The following is a 20,293-nucleotide window of genomic DNA, read 5'->3' as shown; positions in this document are numbered from 1 at the left end:
GTGCAGTTTATTTGCATAATTTTTTCAGCTGGAAATCTTTCACACATGAGCCCCAATGTGTGCACGTTTTAGAACTATTGTGCAATGATTGTTTCTTTAATATATTGATTACATACACTGAAAAGTACATTTGATTTTGGCCTCATATAATTCCAAGCAGATTTTTTTTTATTTAAACTATAAAAACAAATAAAAAGGAATGTTCTATTATGTGTTCATTTTCAGTAGTCAAATGAAATAACTTTTTTTTGGTAGCAGAGAAGTAATGCTGCTTTCTGTCAATAAAGATATACGGAATCTGTATTGGCAGTGTCACTAAGCTTGGTCTGGTTATTTGACCTATCCCTAAATTAATGTTGGATTCGGTTATTTGCTCTATCCCTACATTGATGTTAGGTAGATCGTAATCAATATCCACTATTTTTCAAGGATTTAACCGAACGTTAACTCCTTGAAAAAATGTAAGCTTACATTTTCGCTGCCATTAGGGCATATGATATGCAAAAGAGACGTTCCGTCTAACATCGCATATGCACTAAAGGCCATTCACCTGAACACAGGGATTTAACCTGACGTTATTTAGGTCATACCTAATGGTGGCGTTATCACTATCCACACCCTGGAACATGGGTTTTGCTGAAGAAGAAAGGAGAGAGAAAGAATACCTGGGGCCTATCTGGGAAATGTTCTAATTTGGATAACCGAGTATATTAAAATGAACATATTTCCCTGGTATCTCAGGTGTGTTCCTTTTTGTGGACAGGTATCTCGATGTATTATATAAAATGTGTTTTTGGGGATGTATTTAAGTCCCTTGGGACTCTCACTCTTCGTTATTTGCCCTGACATAACAGAGCTTAATGCAAATCAACCAACAAAATGTCTTTATTACGAACAGCAAAGCTTGTAGTGGCATTTGACACTTTACACAAATGCCTTTTAATTAAATCTAGTAGTTACTTTGATGTACTGTATTTCAAAAACAATTCCTGTATTAAACAGATGTAACCTGACTAACAGGGATAAAACAAGCATGGGAGAGTATGGAGCAGCCCGTGACTGCTGCTTACAAGAGCCATGAGAAATTTACTTTTTTCCCCCTGGTAAGGTTAAGGCAGCTCTAGCTGTATGTATGTAGTTCTATTTATCAAGCGACAACATTACTATTATCTTTCCATATTAAAGGATGAGAATGTAGAGTTCGTGGTGGGAGAGCATAATTCGGCATTTACACACTTTTGACACGTTTAATGTCCTTCATAACGCTTTATGATGCAGCCTTTCTACACTGAATATGTTTTATTGAAATTATAATACAATAGTACAGCTAAACCCCGTTATAACGCGGGTCTCGGGGTCCACCCCGAGACCACCGCGTTACTAACGGGGTCGCGAGAAAAAAAAATGGCCGCCGCGCTTTAGCGCATATTCATCCCGCGGGACAGGAGATGGGAGCGGGCATGTCCCTCCGCTCCCCGCTTCCCCCTGTCACCGCGGGACAGGCCGCGGGGCAGGAGATGGGAGCGGGGATGTCTCTCCTGTCCCCGCTTCCCCCTGTCACCTCGGGACAGGCCGCGGGGCAGGAGATGGGAGCGGGGATGTCTCTCCTGTCCCCGCTTCCCCCTGTCACCTCGGGACAGGCCGCGGGGCAGGAGATGGGAGCGGGGATGTCTCTCCTGTCCCCGCTTCCCCCTGTCACCTCGGGACAGGCCGCGGGGCAGGAGATGGGAGCGGGGATGTCCCTCCTGTCCCCGCTTCCCCCTGTCACCTCGGGACAGGCCGCGGGGCAGGAGATGGGAGCGGGGATGTCTCTCCTGTCCCCGCTTCCCCCTGTCACCTCGGGACAGGCCGCGGGGCAGGAGATGGGAGTGGGGATGTCCCCTCAGGTCGCCGCTTACCTCAGAACCATGCTGCCTGCATGGAGGTTGTAGCGGGGGGTTTCTTCTCCCCACCGCTGTCCCCGGTGCTCCCGCTGCCTGCGCGGGAGGAGGGGGGGGAGCGGGTGGTGGTGCTGGTCGCGGCCCGTCTGTGTAGAGTGAGAGAGTGTGTGTGTATGTATATATGGGAGAGAAAGTGTGTGTGTGTATATGGGTGTGTGAGTGTGGGTAAGTGTCTGAGTGTGTGTGTAAGTGTGTGTGAGTGTGTGTGAGTGTCTGTGAGTGTGTAAGTGTGTGTGAGTGTGTGTGAGTGTCTGTGAGTGTCTGTGAGTGTCTGTGAGTGTCTGTGAGTGTCTAAGTGTGTGTGAGTGTGTGTGAGTGTCTGTGAGTGTGTAAGTGTGTGTGAGTGTGTGTGAGTGTGTGTCTGTGAGTGTCTAAGTGTGTGTAAGTGTGTGTAAGTGTGTGTGAGTGTGTGTGAGTGTCTAAGTGTGTGTAAGTGTGTGTGTGTGTGTGTGTGTGTGAGTGTCTGTAAGTGTGCGTAAGTGTGCGTGAGTGTGCGTAAGTGTGTGTGAGTGTGCGTGAGTGTGGTCAGTGTGTGTGCAGTGTGTCAGTGTGAGCAATGAGCAGTGTGTGTGCAGTGTGCAGTGTGTGTGCAGTGTGGCAGTGAGCAATGAGCAGTGTGTGTGTGCAGTGTGTCAGTGTGAGCAATGAGCAGTGTGTGTGCAGTGTGCAGTGTGTGTGCAGTGTGGCAGTGTGAGCAATGAGCAGTGTGTGTGCAGTGAGTGTGTGCAGTGTGCAGTGTGTGTGCAGTGTGGCAGTGAGCAATGAGCAGTGTGTGTGCAGTGAGTGTGTGCAGTGTGTCAGTGTGAGCAATGAGCAGTGTGTGTGCAGTGTGCAGTGTGTGTGCAGTGTGGCAGTGTGAGCAATGAGCAGTGTGTGTGCAGTGAGTGTGTGCAGTGTGCAAAAAAAAAAATGTAAAAAAATTTTTTTTTAAAATTTTTTTTTTTTTTTTTTTTTTTTTTAAAAAAAAAACGGGAGCCACGGGAAAACCGCGTTATAACCGAATCGCGGTATAACGAGGCGCGTTATAACGGGGTTTAGCTGTAGTAACAACGCAACAAAACATTGTTTAATGTTTAAAGCACTTATCTATTTGATGCAGTCATAATGGAAGCATAAAGTGTCCTATTTACTAAGCAGTGCTACTCCATGAGGTACTTTCCAGCACGGCTTAGTAAATATAGCCCTATATGACCAACTCAAGTGAATGGGCTATAAGGGGGGTTGTTTATTAAAGTCTCCCAGCTTTCAAATCCGGGGCAAAGTCTTTGCTAAAGTATTGCACTAGATTTTTCAAAGGAAAACTCCCATTGCTTTCAATGGGATTCCTTTTCTTTGATAAATAAGGCTTTTTTTTTTTTTTTTTTGCACTAGTTGTGCCCTATTTCTGCAGTCAGGAGACTTTAGTTAACTAGACCACAGAATGTCTTCCAATCTGGAGTAGCTACTCAACTCTATGAGACTGATGATGCTAAATATTAATAAGATTGACTTCAAATTATTGAGATGAGCTATAAAAAAAACAACAAGGAAGATATTAGCTTAATTTGGTTTTACTTGCGACAACATATTTAAGAGCAATGATTTATAGGATCTTTAGAAAATGACATTATGCATTCACAATAAACCACTGCCTGCCGGTCAAAATGACGTTGCTGCATTTGCTCTGAGTCTTACCAGCAGTAAAAGGAGAAACCTGAAATTATTGTATTTGTCAAAAGAGCATCAGATGCGCACGTGTGGTTACCACCTAATTAATAAAATAGATTAAAAATCTCTTGGCAATCAATTAACATTAACAACAGAAGTCACTCCCCACCCCTGAGCCCGCTCTCCTGCGCCATGAGAACCAGGGTCGTGAAAACTTTAATCCTGTTATCTGCAGCCTTCTCCATCAGCAAAACCTGCAGATTAACACAGCGGACATTAGCACATTTACAACCAGCCGCTCGGACATCTGCCCTACTAGCAAGCAGTTAATGGAAAAGGGACTAATCTGGTTAAGAGCTGTAGGACTAGTTCATAAATCTCGGCACAGGAGACAGTTAAAGCTGTCATCTCTCATGGAAAGCAGGAGCTGAATTAATCTGTCAGATTCTGATTGCTGTTTCTTGAGGGTAGCCAGTCTATCTGAAAACTGGACTAATGAGGTACAAAGCACTGACGTGAGCCATGTCAAGCAGACAGGCTGTTATGGCTGTCCGGGGCTGGTCATTATGCATATGAGCTGTGCTGAGGCTTTCTTTACCCGTTGTTAGCCTGCTTGACGCCTCTTATTGCCGGAGGACTTGCAATGCATTGCAGTACATTGATTAACACCAATGCAATAAAAATAACTGCTGACAAGCGTACTCTTCGTTGTATGTAACAGTGTCTCTCTGCATTAGAAAGTGACACTGTACTTATAAGAGAGCAAATGCCAGCAACAATTCTCTTTGGACCCAATTTTCAGATACGGTACTTGTTCAGTGCGTTGCAGGCCACTCTGGCTGTGGTGGTGTTAAAGGTGCATGTCTCCCCCAAATCCTGTGTAACCTAAGACCCCCAGCTTTTTGGAGGATGTAGCCTTTTTAAAGCCAGAGGACCCTCCCCACATTCATCAACTCACGATCATGTGATCGCTCTTCAGCCATCCCATGGTTCGGGCAGGCACCACCGTGATGCCCATGAAAGGAGGGCCCTCCTCTTCTGTTCAGATCATGTTCAGTGGTGAACGCGATCTCCCCTAGAAAAATTAACAAAAGAGCAGGATCTATCTACGTTATGAGGCCTCTGGCATGCCGGCCACCATAAGGGATAAAAAGTCTATGCATTTTTACAGCTATTGTATTACTTTACTTCCTTGTTATGCTGTAAACTTGCGGACTTTTGAAATGATTATCAATAAGTAATAGGAATATACCATGAACACTTATTTTTAGTTTTGAGGAAAATTAAACATAAAAAGGGAATATACATAAATAACTAAAAAGTACGGTGTCCCTGATTTACTAATCTCGGCTATGTCATAATAGTATGTTTAGCCCATGTGAATATGGCCCTTATCTTTAATAACCCAAACTTGAGCCCCCTTTTAAAGTAATGTGTCTTACAAAAGATGTGTAAATGTTTTTGTTTTTTTACATAAATCTCCAGCATGCAAAACTAAGGCTAGCACAGGACCAAAATAATCACTGTAAAACCCCTAGTGCTTTCAATTGGATTTTAGATACATTTTGCTAGCTGGAGGCTGTATATAACCTCCATTAAGTCAGCGGTGCACAAACTCCCCGCGCCTGCGCCCCACCTACCTGCTCCCTCCTCCGCGTCTAATGATTCGTCAAATGACGCTGCGGGGTCATGTGACGTCACGTCACATGGCCCCACGGCGTCATTTGAAGCCGCGTTGCCGTGGCGACGCATCACACAGCCGGCTGAAACAAGGTAAGTGGAGTGTTGCAGGGGCCTCACGCGATCCCCCGGCATTAATTTAAATGCCTGGGGGAAGAGCGCGGGGCCTCTGCAACAGCCTGCACCCCCTCAGAAGAATCTCCCGCCCCCCAGTTTGCGCACCGCTGTAAATTAAGTGATCACTCCCACGACATTGTAAGCACTGATGATGCTACTGTACTCTGTAGTTTGTGTAAGTACAATACAGCCCTGCTTTAACCCTTTGAGTGCAGGATGGGCAGCGGGGCCAGAGTTACGCACGCCCTCCAGCACTCGCGATCCCGTGACCGCTTTATCACTGATGATGTCATGGATGAGGAGGACCCATCGCCCGTCTGCCACCATTGCAGATCGCGTCCTGTGCTCCTGACGCGATATACCCTAAGAGGACAAGCATTTTTTGTTTACGTCAGGGGTGGCCAACTCCAGTCCTCAAGGGCCACCAACAGGTCATATTTTAAGCATATCCCTGCTTCACCACAGGTGGCTCTTTGACTCACTGATTGAGCCACCTGTGCTGAAGCAGGAAGTCACTGATTGAGCCACCTGTGCTGAAGCAGGAAATCACTGATTGAGCCACCTGTGATAAAACATGAAGCCACTGATTGAGCCACCTGTGCTGAAGAAAGGATATCCTTAAATCCTGACCTGTTGATGGCCAGAGTTAGCCATCCCCTCTACTATATTATGGGGCACACAAGGTGCCAGAACCCCTGACGCAGTAGCTATTTCTTTTGGCACTCAAAGGGTTAAGAGCTTGCCATCTCACCTTTAGATGCACATGCAGGCAACGCTTACTATTTAACATCGCAGAGCGCTTGCACTGGTTGTTATGTGTACAGCATGTGGCTTTCTTGCATATAAACTGTTTATTTGATGTAATTATACACCTGCAGAGATTTGGGCATTTTCCCTCTGCTCTGCTAACACTACTGGGAATGATTTAGTCAAATTGCAGTAATGTTTTATATACATAATATGTCTACATTACCCTACTGCTACCACAACGCTCAGCATATTGTAATCACTTGCACTCAACTACAGATGAGATTGCACATATTTTACTGATATGACCTAAAATATGATAAGGTGAATCAGTTTTGTAATGAAACATTTTTTCATATGAATGAAAATGTGTTGTGTGCTATTTCCTGTTAACTAGGGTTTCACTGCATTTATGGGTGCAACATACAGTAGTTTGGTTTGGGTTTTATTTCTGATATTATCATTGCCAGCTAGTTAGCAGCTATAATGAGATGGACTAAAACAAATGACTATCTCAACAACAGTTGATACCAACAGGATATATTTAAGCTTTAAAAATGGTCATAGCAAAAATATATTCTGTCCAAAACAAGGTACAACCTACTATTAAAATGCTACCTTTTTGTACAATGCAGCTAACATAATGTAATTCACTCTTCAAAAAAATTGTTGGGTTAATATTTTAATTCGTTATTAATATTTTGTCAGGTCAGTAAATAAAATACAACTCATCCATTATCCGTGTTACTTGATTTTCTTAAGTCAGTGTGATATTTTACAATAAAAAATAATATACAGGAAATACAATATTTATTAGCCATAATTTTTTTTTTTTACAAATAGATGCTCTATTTTAAACAAAATAATACGCTGTACAGTAGCTGCCACTAAGTTACTGACATCTGTGGCTTTGGAAAAGGGAAGTACTACTGTGCTTTGCCAAAGTGTAATTTCCTGTTTTTGAATAGAAATATATATATTTTAAATAGGATTGTGTTCAGTAAATAATAATGAAACGCTTAAGGGTCTCAGTTTTAACATTAGCATCGTTTTACAATATAAAAGAAAATTAACTGCATGATTCACATTGTGTTATTTACAGGTACAAAAAAATTGGTTCATTTTATAACTTTGATTATGTTTTAGGAGTAGCAAAATAGAAGAACTGGATTAAAATAGCAAAACAGTCTATGTCATTTATAAATTTGCCCGATTAAGGGACCTGAGTGCTCCTGAAAGATTAAACACTTTTTAAACATAATTTAGTCCAGCTGACTTCCGGCGTGAACCGACGTCAGAGAGACCCGGCGCATGTCAGCATCAGACAACTCGGCGTGGGACAAACAGTGAGGGAGAAGCCTGCAGCTGGGAGAGAGCTGGGCCTGGCCACAACTGCTCTGACCGGCCACCGGGCCTCCCATTGCCACCCTACGCTCGGAGAGAGGTAATAATAGGCTCTCACTTACTTTGATTTTATACCGGGCAGTCCGGTTCAAAACTGGACAACTGCCAACCCTAATTTGTGTAGGTCCAAATACAGTATGTAGACGTGCTTTAAATGTTTTCATCCTAATAATGTGCATCATTGTGGAATCCTCCAGTAGTTTTAAACACCTCATTTCACGGGGCTTCTTGTAAGGTTAAACCAATGTGGCCTAGTGACCCTGGCTATAGCCTTTCCACTGGCCTCAACGGTATAAGTCCTGATAGGAACAGGCAGTGTTGGGGTTAAACTCCTGCACAGGGCCTAGCCTGCAGTTGCAGCCTGGATGGGTACAATGTTGCCATATCCAGGGGCCGGCCTAACCAGCAGCTTGGAGTGTCATACCTGGGGAGGGTACTGATTGAGTCACATGTATATGGTGTGATGCCTGTCAGCACCTGGACCTGCCCTGTTATGGGGCAGGGTTAGAAGCCCCCCCCCCCAGGTATAAAAGCTGGCACTCCACCAAATTGTGTGTGGTTGTTGGTGTGTGTCTTCCTTCCCTCAGTGGAGTGGGAGTGATTACCTTTGCCCCATCAGGGGGTGAAGGAGCTAAGGAGGGACTCTTGGTGTCTAAGGCTCCTGGGCTCTGCTCCAGGGAAGAGAAGAAGGAATAAAGACCAGTTGTACCATCATGAGTCTTCGTTTCTGTCCATGAGAGAGTATGTGCCTGTGGGACGAATCCTGTCTATGCTAGGATCCTCGTGGGATGGTGGTGCTGCAAAACAGGTGAGGAAAACCCTGTCCTGTTGCTGTCCTCATACACCACCAGAGGAGCCCTCAGACCTCCTGTAACACCCATGTACAGTAGCTGCCACATCTTCTGTAGGGGGGGAGTGGGGGAACATGTGCTACACCAATGTTTTTGAGAACGGCTTTAAAAATCATCCATGATTTCTGCTATTTTTAAATCAATGCATACAGTATTTGTTTCTTGAGTTGGATATTAGTTTCCAGTCAAAAAAAGTAGGGCATGTATATCCAATATAATTGTCTATTGTGCTTCCTTTCATTATTTAGTTAAAGAGCATTATGAAGACTTTTGCATAGCTGAATGCTTTCACTTTACTGCTTTATAACTCCTGTATGTTGCCAAGCTGGACTGCACATTTAAAAGGCTGTCAGCAAATGTATTTAAGTCAAATTGCACCTTAGCAAAGAAAAACCAGGACATTGTTTTCAGCACAAAATTATTTTTTTACTAGGGCAGTTTCTTTGCACAAGATGGGCCTCCGTGTTGCATTGGGGAGACATTGCTAAACAGACTGCTGGAGGTTGTAACGTGTTAGAGCAGACAAACCCATTTTCTTTTTGATAAGATCTTAAAAAAAAATAAAAACATACCTCAATATGGAAGAGTTGTAAAAATGTGGACTCGGAGATATGTTAAAGAGATCACCGTTCGACATATGAGTATTTAGGCAATGACTAGTTCATTGGGATACAGTAACCTGAAGGTTAATGTGACCTAAACTTGAGGTGCATAGATCTTCAGAAGCTTTGATCATGTCACAACTCTAGCATTAATTAATTACTTTCTCACTTTTTTTATACTCATCTCAATCACTTTTTTTTTTCCTATAAACAAAAGTTCCTGGTAATGCATCATTTATAAATTACCTTGTTAGTGCATAAAACAAAAGCTTTGAAAACGATACAAACTCCTGCTGTGGACTCTGCAATGTTTGATGGAAGCCCATCAAAAGAGTTCATGGCTTAATGGAGGCTGTTTACGTGGGGACTTCGATCTGTACCTGCTGTCCCCTGTCACTCCCTGGAAACTTGGCGGCAGATGTTGCTGCGTTAAGTTGCCTCTGAAGTGGCTTTCTGTCCTAGTCTCCTCGCCACAACAGAGTCAAACTACATTAGATCTCTTTATTTGTGCCTCAGGCAAGTTTGGGAGCACAGCTGTGTCCACCCCCGCTCTACCTTTGGTGTATAAGCCCCCCAGGCGTCAAGTGTGAGACCAAAACTGTTCTGCCACTCTTAACTACATCTGCTGACAATCCAGCAGCCTCGCTGCAGGCTGCTGAGGACCCACGCCTCTGCTCTGAACAGATGTCAGCGACAACCTGCTAGCTCGCACCTGTATCAGCTTCCATAACCTTGCGGTTTGCCAGCTGAAAAATGTATGACTCCCAGGAATTCCAACCACAATCAAAGTCCGATCCTGATCACTGACTCGGCTGTGTGCGGCCTTCTCAAACACTGGGCCACACTCTAAACAAACAGGCAGCAGAGGGAGAGAAAGGAGAATGTGAAAAGGGAGGGGGCTGCATGGAGGCAGCACAAAGCAAGCACACACAAAGCAACACTGCCTTTTATACTCCATACTTAAACTTCAACTAGGACTTCAATTCATTGGTGGATTATTCTACAAATGAGGAACACCAAGCTTATTAAAAAAAAAACATTTGCCATATTATTTAGCATAACAACATTTCTAAAGGCTGCGTTTTTTTATTGCTTTGTTTACTGAGTTCAGCTCCCAAGGAGAGGAGAATCAGATTGGAAAATCATATGAATAAATAAAGAGTTTTTTGAAACGGTATAAAACACGCTGTTAGAGAAAAAGAAGTTTGAATCCTATCATTATGTGGGTGACACCCGTAAGACAATGATTGTATTTGATGTTTTATCCATCAGTATTAAGCCTATCACTTTCTCAAGGCAGTTGAATTTTTGCCAAATCATTTCTTTCGACCCGCTGCCAAAGTACGACAGATACCACAGCCTCTCTTTCAAGTGCACAGCACACTGAAAATGCTACCTCTACACTGTTGCTAGTGTGACTTTCGATTAACAATCTACAAAGAGCATGTTTTAGTTGAGAAAAAGAAGAATAGTTGTGACAGACATGGTTTACAGCATTCTGCAATACATATGTCTGTATTTACACACAAGTGCATAATTTACTGTGCATTTAGTGACAGATACCAAGAATTCTATACTGTGATAAACATACACTGAGGATGACTGAATATACAAACAGAAATGTCTGTGCGTTTATAGGCATGCATCAAAATATATACAGTAAGTGACATAGTTGGAGCATCACGTGCAGTAAGCAATGTCTCTTCACAAATTACCTGTATTTTATCTAAGGTCAGTGAGGACAAGATTAGCTATAGGACTTTTCTTTGGTTTGTTTTTCTTTGGAATATGTTGAACTTACATTGTTTGTCTCCTGCTTCAAATAGTTAATGATGAGAACGCCAGTTAATTAGAGCATCTGATTGTGGGGGAGCGGAGTCTATGACAATCTAATATCATGCCTAACTCTATCGTCCCTGTAATTCCCCCAACATATCACTTAGGGGCATATTCATTAAACTGTGAGAAGCGCATTTCGCTGTATTTATTAAGCCCTTATCGCATGTCCAAACTGTATGAAAATGGCTGTTTTTAGTGGGATTTGGTTTCAGCTATGCAAATTGTGTATGCAAATGAGGCAAATTTGCAAAACTACATAATCCTTGGTTAACCATTAAAGTCTCTCTCCCTCTCTTCTCTATCTTTCTCTCTTCTCCTCCCAAGCAAATGCCCTATTTCACCTGCTTAAGGAAGATGATATTTTGGACGGTGAGTTTTCGTCCGGTGTTGCAGCAACTTGGATGAAAAGTGCATGCCAATGAGGAGTCAACTGTGCAATTTTTATACATAATTTTTCATAAATATTGCAAAGTCATCAGATTTTTTTCCGCATCAAATTGCAATGTTGTAGTCAAGCTATTTTGCATTGGCAATAATGGAGTTTAATGATTAGCTCCCTTACATTCTTTGGAATAGAGATTCCTTATTCTTAATGCTTACTTTAATGTTTGGTACAAGATTATAATTTAATTTCCTGTATTCTAATGTCTCTTCTGTCTTAAATAAAAGAACAAAAAAACATAAAAAGCATGTGTACACATTTTAACCCCCTCAGTGCCAAATGTCACACATGCCGTTTGGCATGAAGACCATGTGATCACATATCAATCAGCTACTGGCTACCCTGCAAATAAAGTTTTCCTTGTTTGTTTAGCTTTGCTGATGCAGCTCTTGGAGTCAGGCAAAAGCAGGAATCATACAATGTTCAGGAAAAATCCCAAAGATTCCTTCTGACACTATCTTTCACATATGTATGTGTCAGGCCTGTTTTATTGGTGGACCTAGGGTAGGAGTGGCCAACTCCAGTTCTCAAGGGCCACCAACAGTTCAGGTTTTAAGGATATCCCTTGCTTCAGCAAGGTGGCTCAAACAGCCACTGATTGAGCCACCTGTACTGAATCAGGGATTTCCCTAAAACCTGACCTGCTGGTGGCCCTTGAGGACTGGAATTGGTCACTCCTGCCTAGGGTGTGGTCATAATTCAGCAGCTTGGCAGTCTTCCAAAAAAAGTATGGACGCGTGTCGCACTAAGGTGCTAAATCAGTGCCCAAATGAGATGTTCAACTATGCATTTCTGGCATTTTCATACAGTAAGCGGCAGAGTATGTGGCTATCCGGGTTGCTTTTTGGTAATAATGTTTGGCAATCAAGTCCTCAAACATTTTATTCTTCAGTTACAGGCTTCACACATCAAACTTCCCCACTGACTAAGTACCATAAAAAGGTTTTCATTTAGTCAATGATTAGAAGCTGTGATGAGTGCAGGCAGTATACTGTACCTGAAACCTGTTACAATGCTCTGAAGCTTTTAAATCCAGTCATCCTCTTATCTGAATTTGCATTCCTTCTTTAAATGGTCTACTAGACCTTCAGTGTTCAGGTGAAACTGAACAAACTTTTTAATTTATGGATACATTATGATTCAATGTGGGCTCTGTCCTTGTTTCACCAAGTTCCTGTTTTCTGAAAAAATACCCTTGTAATAGCTTTGGAACTGAGACTTAAATAATTTGTTTGACAAGTAACTCCAGTCGCTCACAGCTACCTCAAGGTCTGTCCAATTTTTTTTTTTTTTTTTTTTACTAAAACAAAAAAAACCAGCAGGGGGCTGATTTTTGGTTCGTTTCATAATGAATCTTTTGCTTTGAAGAGAAATAGTGAAAATTGCGAATACATAAGTGATTTTATTTAAATTGTGTGAAATGCAAATATATGCAACCAGGGACAAAGACTCACAGTGCACACGGGTGTCCCTGCATGTCCATGTATGGAATTCTATATAGAACCAACTATGTCAGTTATGCAAAAATCCCTTCGTAATCACTAACCAAACTGAGAACTGCACTGAGCCAGGACACTTTAACACTGTTTTAACCTTTTTATATGTCGGAGAAAAAATATCACTGCTATGTAATTTAAAACCTTGGCACTCACAATGTGTTCATTTTTATTTACATTTGTATACTGTAAGACTCATATTTTATATGCTGATTCATCATGTGAATTTTCTGTTTAATGCTCCAGATCCGGTGTTAACTCCTATTCAAGTCATTGAGAGTTCATGCTGGATCGGGTGTATTAACCTATAATGTTTTTGATGAATCAAGTGGAATTACTGAAAAAAGACAAAAACAATATTATAACATAATATTCTGTTTACAGACAGAATTTATGCTAGATTAACTATTTCTCATCTTATTTTATTATTATTATTATTATTATTATTATTATTATTATTTTGGTTATTATACATATACTGTATTCTTTTGCACTAAAATGTGTCTGCGAAATAATAAAAAATGACAAGTACTGTACTTTTCAAAACAAATGTAATGTTTCTGCTTTTTTCTTTAAATTGTTTCTGGTGTCATATATTTAACAGATACATTTTAGTAGGCAGGAAATACCTTCTCGATGGCAACTATGTGTGCTGATTCAATCTGTTACCAGGAAACAAACCGATCATGCGGTTATATTTTGACAATACCACAATATTATTTCAATAAAACCCACCCAGCCTGCTAGCTGTTGCTTGTCAACTTTTTTGTTTCTGAACAGCAGTCTGGCGATTCTCTTGCCCCCTGCTCTTCTCTTTCCTGGCTACGGGACCTTGTATCTAGCTCAGGGTTGCGCAAACTGGGGGTCGGGAGATTTTGCTGGGGGGCGGGGGGGGCGCGGACTGTTGCAGAGGCCCCGCACTCTTCCCCCGAGGCCTTTTAATTAAATGCCGGGGGATCGTGTGAGGCCTCTGCAACGCTATACTTATCTTGAGTCATGACCCCGCGCGTCATTTGGCGCAGCTCTAAGGTAGGGAGGGGGGGTGGCGCCAGCACCGAGGCAGGGAAGACAGGAGGCGCAGCTGGAAAAGTTTGCGCTCCCCTGAACTAGCTCTACAGACTTAACATGTAAATTTTGTTTTGCCTTATATTCCCCTTACACGTCTTGCCCCCTGCTCTTTTGTTTTTCCTTGGCTACCTCACTTTTTGCACCTAGCTCTGCAGACTTTAAAGATCCTTTTTGTTTTGCATTTTTCATTAACTTCTATCAGTCTTTTGTTGTTTTGGGGTTCCGTGTTACCTCTACGGGCTCCATACTCCAGATACTTGGCTTATATAATAGGATTCGTCAAGTTCTATGCCTTAGACCACCTTTGCTACTCTTACATTTTCCAATACAAAAGTTAAAACTACCCTGTCATATTTCAGGTAAAAAATGTGAATTCAAATAATTCTAATAAGGCTATGTATCACTTAGATTATTCCATATTGTAGCCCAACAATTGATTATAGCTTGTGATGTTCCTCTTGAGTAAGATGAATGTTTTGATAAGTTGACAAGTTTTCTTAATTGACCTGTCAGTTTAAATCGCAGAAACATTTCCTATCTCCTCATTAATACTTGATAAACTGTACAGGCATACCCCGGTTTAAGGACACTCACTTTAAGTACACTCGCGAGTAAGTACATATCGTTCAATAGGCAAACGGCAGCTCACGCATGCGCCTGTCAGCACGTCCTGAACAGCAATACTAGCTCCCAACCTGTACCCAAACAGGGAGACTATAGAGCCTGTTACAAATGCGTTATTAACATCAGTTTTGCACATATATGACGATTGCAGTACAGTACAAGCATCGATAAGTGGGAAAAAGGTAGTGCTTCACTTTAAGTACATTTTCACTTTACATACATGCTCCGGTCCCATTGCGTACGTTAATGCGGGGTATGCCTGTATATCTGAATTTCTTGTACACATTTCTTCTTGAGAAATAAAGCAAATGTGCTCTTAAACGTTAAATTACATATTCAGAACTGTCACTTTAGCAAATAAGTAAAAGTCAAATGATTCATTACAGATCATATTGTAGGTGCAAAAGACAGCTCAACTAGTACAAGTAGCTACAAGCTTTGCCTTTCCTGGGCACATAGCAAACTCAAACACTTACCTCTGTGAATCTTCCACCTGCCATACGTATTTTCTAAATGTGCTATTAAAGAGTATCCTTCTCCCTTAGTACTAAACATTGACATGAAATATGGGGCTATGATACGAATCAAGCAAAAAACATTGGTTTGTGGTTAGGTGTAGTGAACAAGTGGGCCTGAATGGTTATATTTTGGTTAGTGAAATGGTAATAATATTTTTGGATGACGTACACATTGTATTATGTACATTATTGTACACCATGTCCTAAATCTTACCTCATCTCCTTGCTGAGGTCGCATCAAAGACACTCGGTCAAACTGTCCCTTCAACAAGGCCCAAAGTGCATCAAGCCGACCCTTATAGGAGGAAAACAGTGTTAACTTAGGCCTCATTCATATAGTGGGTGTGGAAGAGAAGAGCATAATAGGTTTGGATGTGGTACTGATAAATGAGAATAAGGGCACCAAATGTGCAATAGAGCCACAGAGAGTGACCCACTAAATGGATCAATGCTATAAAGTTACTTCAGCTCAGACGTTGTTGCAGATCAAATGCATAGGCATATTATACTACGATGTCAAAATTCCGGAGAAGGGCATACACTAGAATGCATAAACATTAGCAATTAACAGAATTAAAAATATGTATAAGATACCAAAATGCAGCATTAGCGGTCTTCCTGTTGTTTTATTATTACTGCTTCTAAATACTTACCTTGATGGGACTGTACCATTTTGCCTGAGGTGTGTGTGAGGTAGACTTATGTTTATAAGGTTTGGGTTGAAGGATTTCTTCTTGTTCCTCTGGCATCGTCACAACAGCATTTTTGGCTTTTTCCAATCTCGCACCTTCTTCTGTGGAACCTTTTTCTCCCCAGCGTACCTAAAAAATGCAAGATACATTTACTGAAATCAGAAGCTCATAATCTAATGACTATTTACCAGATGCTTTCAATAATACACCAAAAAGGCAATATCTCCTTTTGTGAACAAACATTGTGAACTCATGTGATACTGGAAACTTATTTCAATCAACTTCATTGGATCTTCCTTTGGAAATGAAAGGAATAATTAAAAAAGAACCACCCTAATTGAATACTGTCTCCTACAAATGTTTTCTTACTATAGATGCTATAAATACAACAAAAGACAGGGGTGCCCAATGCTACATTCAATTGACAAAACATATAAAGTAATAAGAATAACGTTTAAATACTTCAATAATAATAATAATAATTACTTGGTTATTTAGTTAAACCCTTTGGCCAAAGCGTCATAAGCCTGCATACCACGTCACGGTATAACCAAAATTAATGCAGGTCCTGCACTACACTGTGAACCCTTCCCTTTACCTCTGTATGAGGGGAAAGAACCATAGTAGATCCTGTTCTTTGCAGCAAAGTGTATATAGATGCTATAAAACTGTTCCCATCACATACTGTAGCATATCAAAAACATTCTCTAACACAGTGTTTTTTAACCACGGTTCCTATCCCTAAATGGTTCCTGTAATTTTCAGGTAATTTTAAAATTGTACCAAATACAGAAGAATTTACAATGCATCTGATCACAGACACACTATGAGAGAGGGTTGGGGTTCCTTACAATGCATCTGATCACAGACGCGCTATTAGAGAGGGTTGGGGTTCCTTACAATGCATCTGATCACAGACGCGCTATTAGAGAGTGTTGGGGTTCCTTACAATGCAGTATAGATACCGTCTAGTGTACCAGGGAATCAGTTGCAGTTAGGTTACCTGTGTTAGGTATATTAATAGGCCGGCCAACTTGGCATACAAATACAGGCATCTAACCCCCTCTCAACTACTATACCAGTACATTTAAGATAGATACACTCTTAGGTTACCTGTGTTGAGTATACTAAGTTGGCATAGATACCAGCATCTGGCCACTCTCAATGACTAGACCTACCTACTAGACCTAGTACCCTTTTAATCTTGCACTGTAATATTTGGACTTTCAGTTACTGCTTTTACCTCTGCGTCTCACAATATAGAGGTTACATTGTAAGCTCTAATTTGTATTATTTTTCCCTTCACTGTCTTACTGCATATAATATCTGAGCAGACACATTGAAGTTAAGCGCTGATTACAATCAGGGGCTTGGCAATATTTCATGCTTGTATTTAACAAAGACCCACAAAGAATGTTAGGTGGATTTGATTTTTTATTTGATTGGGCTCTAAAATGATATAAGCATTGGGGGAAAAACTAAGAATAACTAAGCAGCAGGATAGATTTTCTGTATTCAGAGAGGGTAGCTATTGTTAATAGAAATAGAATGCCTTACAGAGTTTGGCACTCATCCAAAACAATAGAGATGTATAATTATTGTTTAATCCCATGCTAAAGAGATGTAAATATATTTTGGAGTCCAGACCATGGCAGAATTTATTTAGGAAGTTAAGTAAACAGAATGAATGTAAACAATAGACAATGTAGCTTTTTATATCGTGAACCACAGGAATGATGATTATACCGTCATGTGATTTGAACGCAGTACTAATAAAACATCAAAAACAGCATTACACAACACTTGTACATGAAAGCATGCTGAGCTTGTACTATATCTATCTATTGTTATTACAATAGTATGTGTTTTTTTGTATGACATTTTTTCAGAGTTTCTGTTTTTGCTTAATTTCCTTTTGGTTTTGATGATGCTTGCAATACTTCCAAACCGGTATGAAGATTGCAGCTATATTTTGAATTGCACTTTTTACTTCACTTCCCTGTCCACAGTTTTAGGGCTTACATATTGTGTGCACATCCAAGGGAAATGCATGCAAGAAAGGGGAATGTCATAATAGTCCCTAAATGCAGATGAGACATGATCATAGGATTTTCCCATTATAATTATGATCAAAAATACATGTGGATGGCTTTCCAGAAAGGAATCAGCCCACCTGACATGGTGCTTTAGTGCTAGGAATCAGTATTCCTAGCCTGTTTACATTTTAGTAATGTAACCACAATATCATTTTCAAAAAAGCAGTAGAAAGATATCACATAATCTGAAAACAAATGATGATGTCAACAAACACACACACAAACATTAATAATTGCTATTTACTGAAGTCTCTCAGCTGCAAAACTGGGGGCACAACTAGTGCAATAGAATTGAACCACATTTATTTCATTAACACAATGCACCCGATTAATTATAACTGCAATTAAATGTAATGTGATTCGTATTATTTGATAAATACTGTGGGGTTTATATACTAAGCATTGCAAATGGCTTTTTTTGGCACAGAAGTGGCACATCAAGTCAATTTCAGTTGGGCTTCTGTGCGTCTATGAACTAAGCTCAAAATGTCTCCATTTGTGTCAGCTGTGTTGAAAATTATTTTTTTTTGTTTTGGTGCACAGAAATGAACTGTACTTGGTGTACAGATGTATTTAAACATACTAAAATTATATATTACAGTACACCCCAAATTCATTTTAAAGTGCGTCACAATCATTCACCAAGTTCCACATGGAGAAAACCCTAGAAATAGCTTAACAAAAGGTGTTAGTTTCACAGTATGGCTATTATAAATAATATGACATTATTAATTGATATTTACTAATACTAGTTATAAATAAAACATAATGCATCATTTTGTTTTAACTTAAATTGAATTAATCAGGTACAGCTCAACCCTGTTACAACGCGAATCTGCTTATAACGCAATGCAAGCGTGGCTCCCAATGTTCGTGTTTATGAATACTTTACAACACGATTATTGGTATCTGAAATACTTTATTGTACAATGCATACAGTTGTACATTATTTCTAACGTGATCCGCTTATAACGCAATGTGATTCTGTGGACCCCAAGCACAGCGTTATAAGGGGGTTGAGCTGTATTTAACATCAGGGATGCATCAAAATTACATTCAAATAACAAATTATGCATCATAAGTATGAAGTCTTCATACGTACGACGAACACATTGAAGGTTTGTATTACTTTTTAGCTCTGAAAATATTGATGCATACAAGTGTTTAGAGTGCAATCAGCCGTTCTATGTTGCTGTTGTTTGGATGGGTTTTGTGCCCATTTTGCAGCAGGGAGACTTCAGTATATAACCCCATAAATGTAGCTCATCATTGCTTTAAGAAGTAACAATTTCAACAAGAAACATCAGAACAAGGTGGTACAAAAGTGCTCATAAGAACCATAGCTTGAAATTAAATACTGTATATCAGTGTATTATCAATGTGAGGATAATGCAACTTGTTTCAACACTGATACTGCAGCTACATCCTTTCCAATAAAATTCTGTATTTCATGTTTCATATTTTTATTGCAAAATTACTGTAGATTAGGCTTTATTTCCAAGCAGACTCTGTTGAATCATTAAAATGTACCCATATCTTGCAGGTAGATCAAAGCCACCGTTGTCATTCTTTATAGGGTTATAAAATGCGTCTTCAACATTGTGAAACCATTGAAAGCTAGTTGTTGGATTTTACTGAAAAGATGACCTTCTCCTTCACCTTATTTTGGCTTCACATAAAAATCCGACGCACAAAATGAAAATTCATCTTCATTTTATCTACTTGTAAGTGTGCACATTATGAAACTGTAATAAGGCAAAAGTCACAAGTTGTTTTTTGCCTCATGGAATAACTCAACCCAGATGTAATCATGACACCCTGACTGTGGCTTTGTAATCAGACAGAAGGAATCAGGGTTCAATAATCTCTGTCCTTCAAGGGGCTTATTTATCCAAGATTCAAAGGCCCAGATTCACAGAGCACTGTTAGGTTTATGTCATGTTAACTCACTTAAGGTAACGTCATGTTGTACCTTGTAAGCGGCAATCCAAGCCAGCAGATTTTGTTTTACAAATTGTTTTATTTTTTATATAAAGTATTGAAGTAGAGGGTCTCTGGAGCTGAATCCCATTCATTTCAGCTCCGGAAACCCGTTTCAATTTTATATATACAGTGTATAAAAAATAATTTCAACAAAAAATGTGCCGCCATAGATTGGCTTGGATTGGATTTAACGTGTCTTCAAAGCTCAATAACGTTAGGTTAAGTCATGTTTTCGTCCAGATAGGGCATTGCGCTAAGTATAGCAGATGTTAGTATAAAAAAAACATTCCCCTAAAAACGCCTATCCACAAAAGCCTGTTAAATGCAGAGATTTAACAAGATGTTAGTTAAGTCATACCTAACGCTGGCGACTTACTCCCATCCAGCCCCTAAAATATTGGTTTTGCTGGAGAGACGAGAGAGATTTTTACAAAGAAATAGCTGTGTGGCTATGCGTTAACCTCACGGAAAATAATATCCATTACTGATTTTGGTCATGTGATGTTACGAAGACTGAGTTAACGGAGCTGTGGATCAGGTCCAAACA

At 40.4% G+C, this 20,293-nt stretch overlaps 1 protein-coding gene across 1 annotated transcript in view; it reads right to left on the bottom strand.

Annotated features, from left to right (window-relative positions):
• The window catches only part of ANTXR2 (ANTXR cell adhesion molecule 2), a 205,886-nt gene that overhangs the window by 58,921 nt on the left and 126,672 nt on the right, over positions 1-20,293 (bottom strand). Inside the window, exons 15-16 of the mRNA XM_075606579.1 lie at positions 15,629-15,796; positions 15,190-15,270 (exon numbers count right to left, since the gene is read on the bottom strand). Coding sequence (XP_075462694.1) covers positions 15,190-15,270; positions 15,629-15,796 — 249 coding nt within the window. The remainder of the gene's footprint in view (positions 1-15,189; positions 15,271-15,628; positions 15,797-20,293) is intronic.

This window comes from Ascaphus truei, chromosome 1, assembly GCF_040206685.1.
Source record: "Ascaphus truei isolate aAscTru1 chromosome 1, aAscTru1.hap1, whole genome shotgun sequence".
NCBI classification, from domain to species: Eukaryota; Metazoa; Chordata; class Amphibia; order Anura; family Ascaphidae; genus Ascaphus; species Ascaphus truei.
The sequence above is the reverse complement of the archived record's forward strand: the minus strand, read 5'-3'. Positions and strand labels throughout refer to the sequence as shown.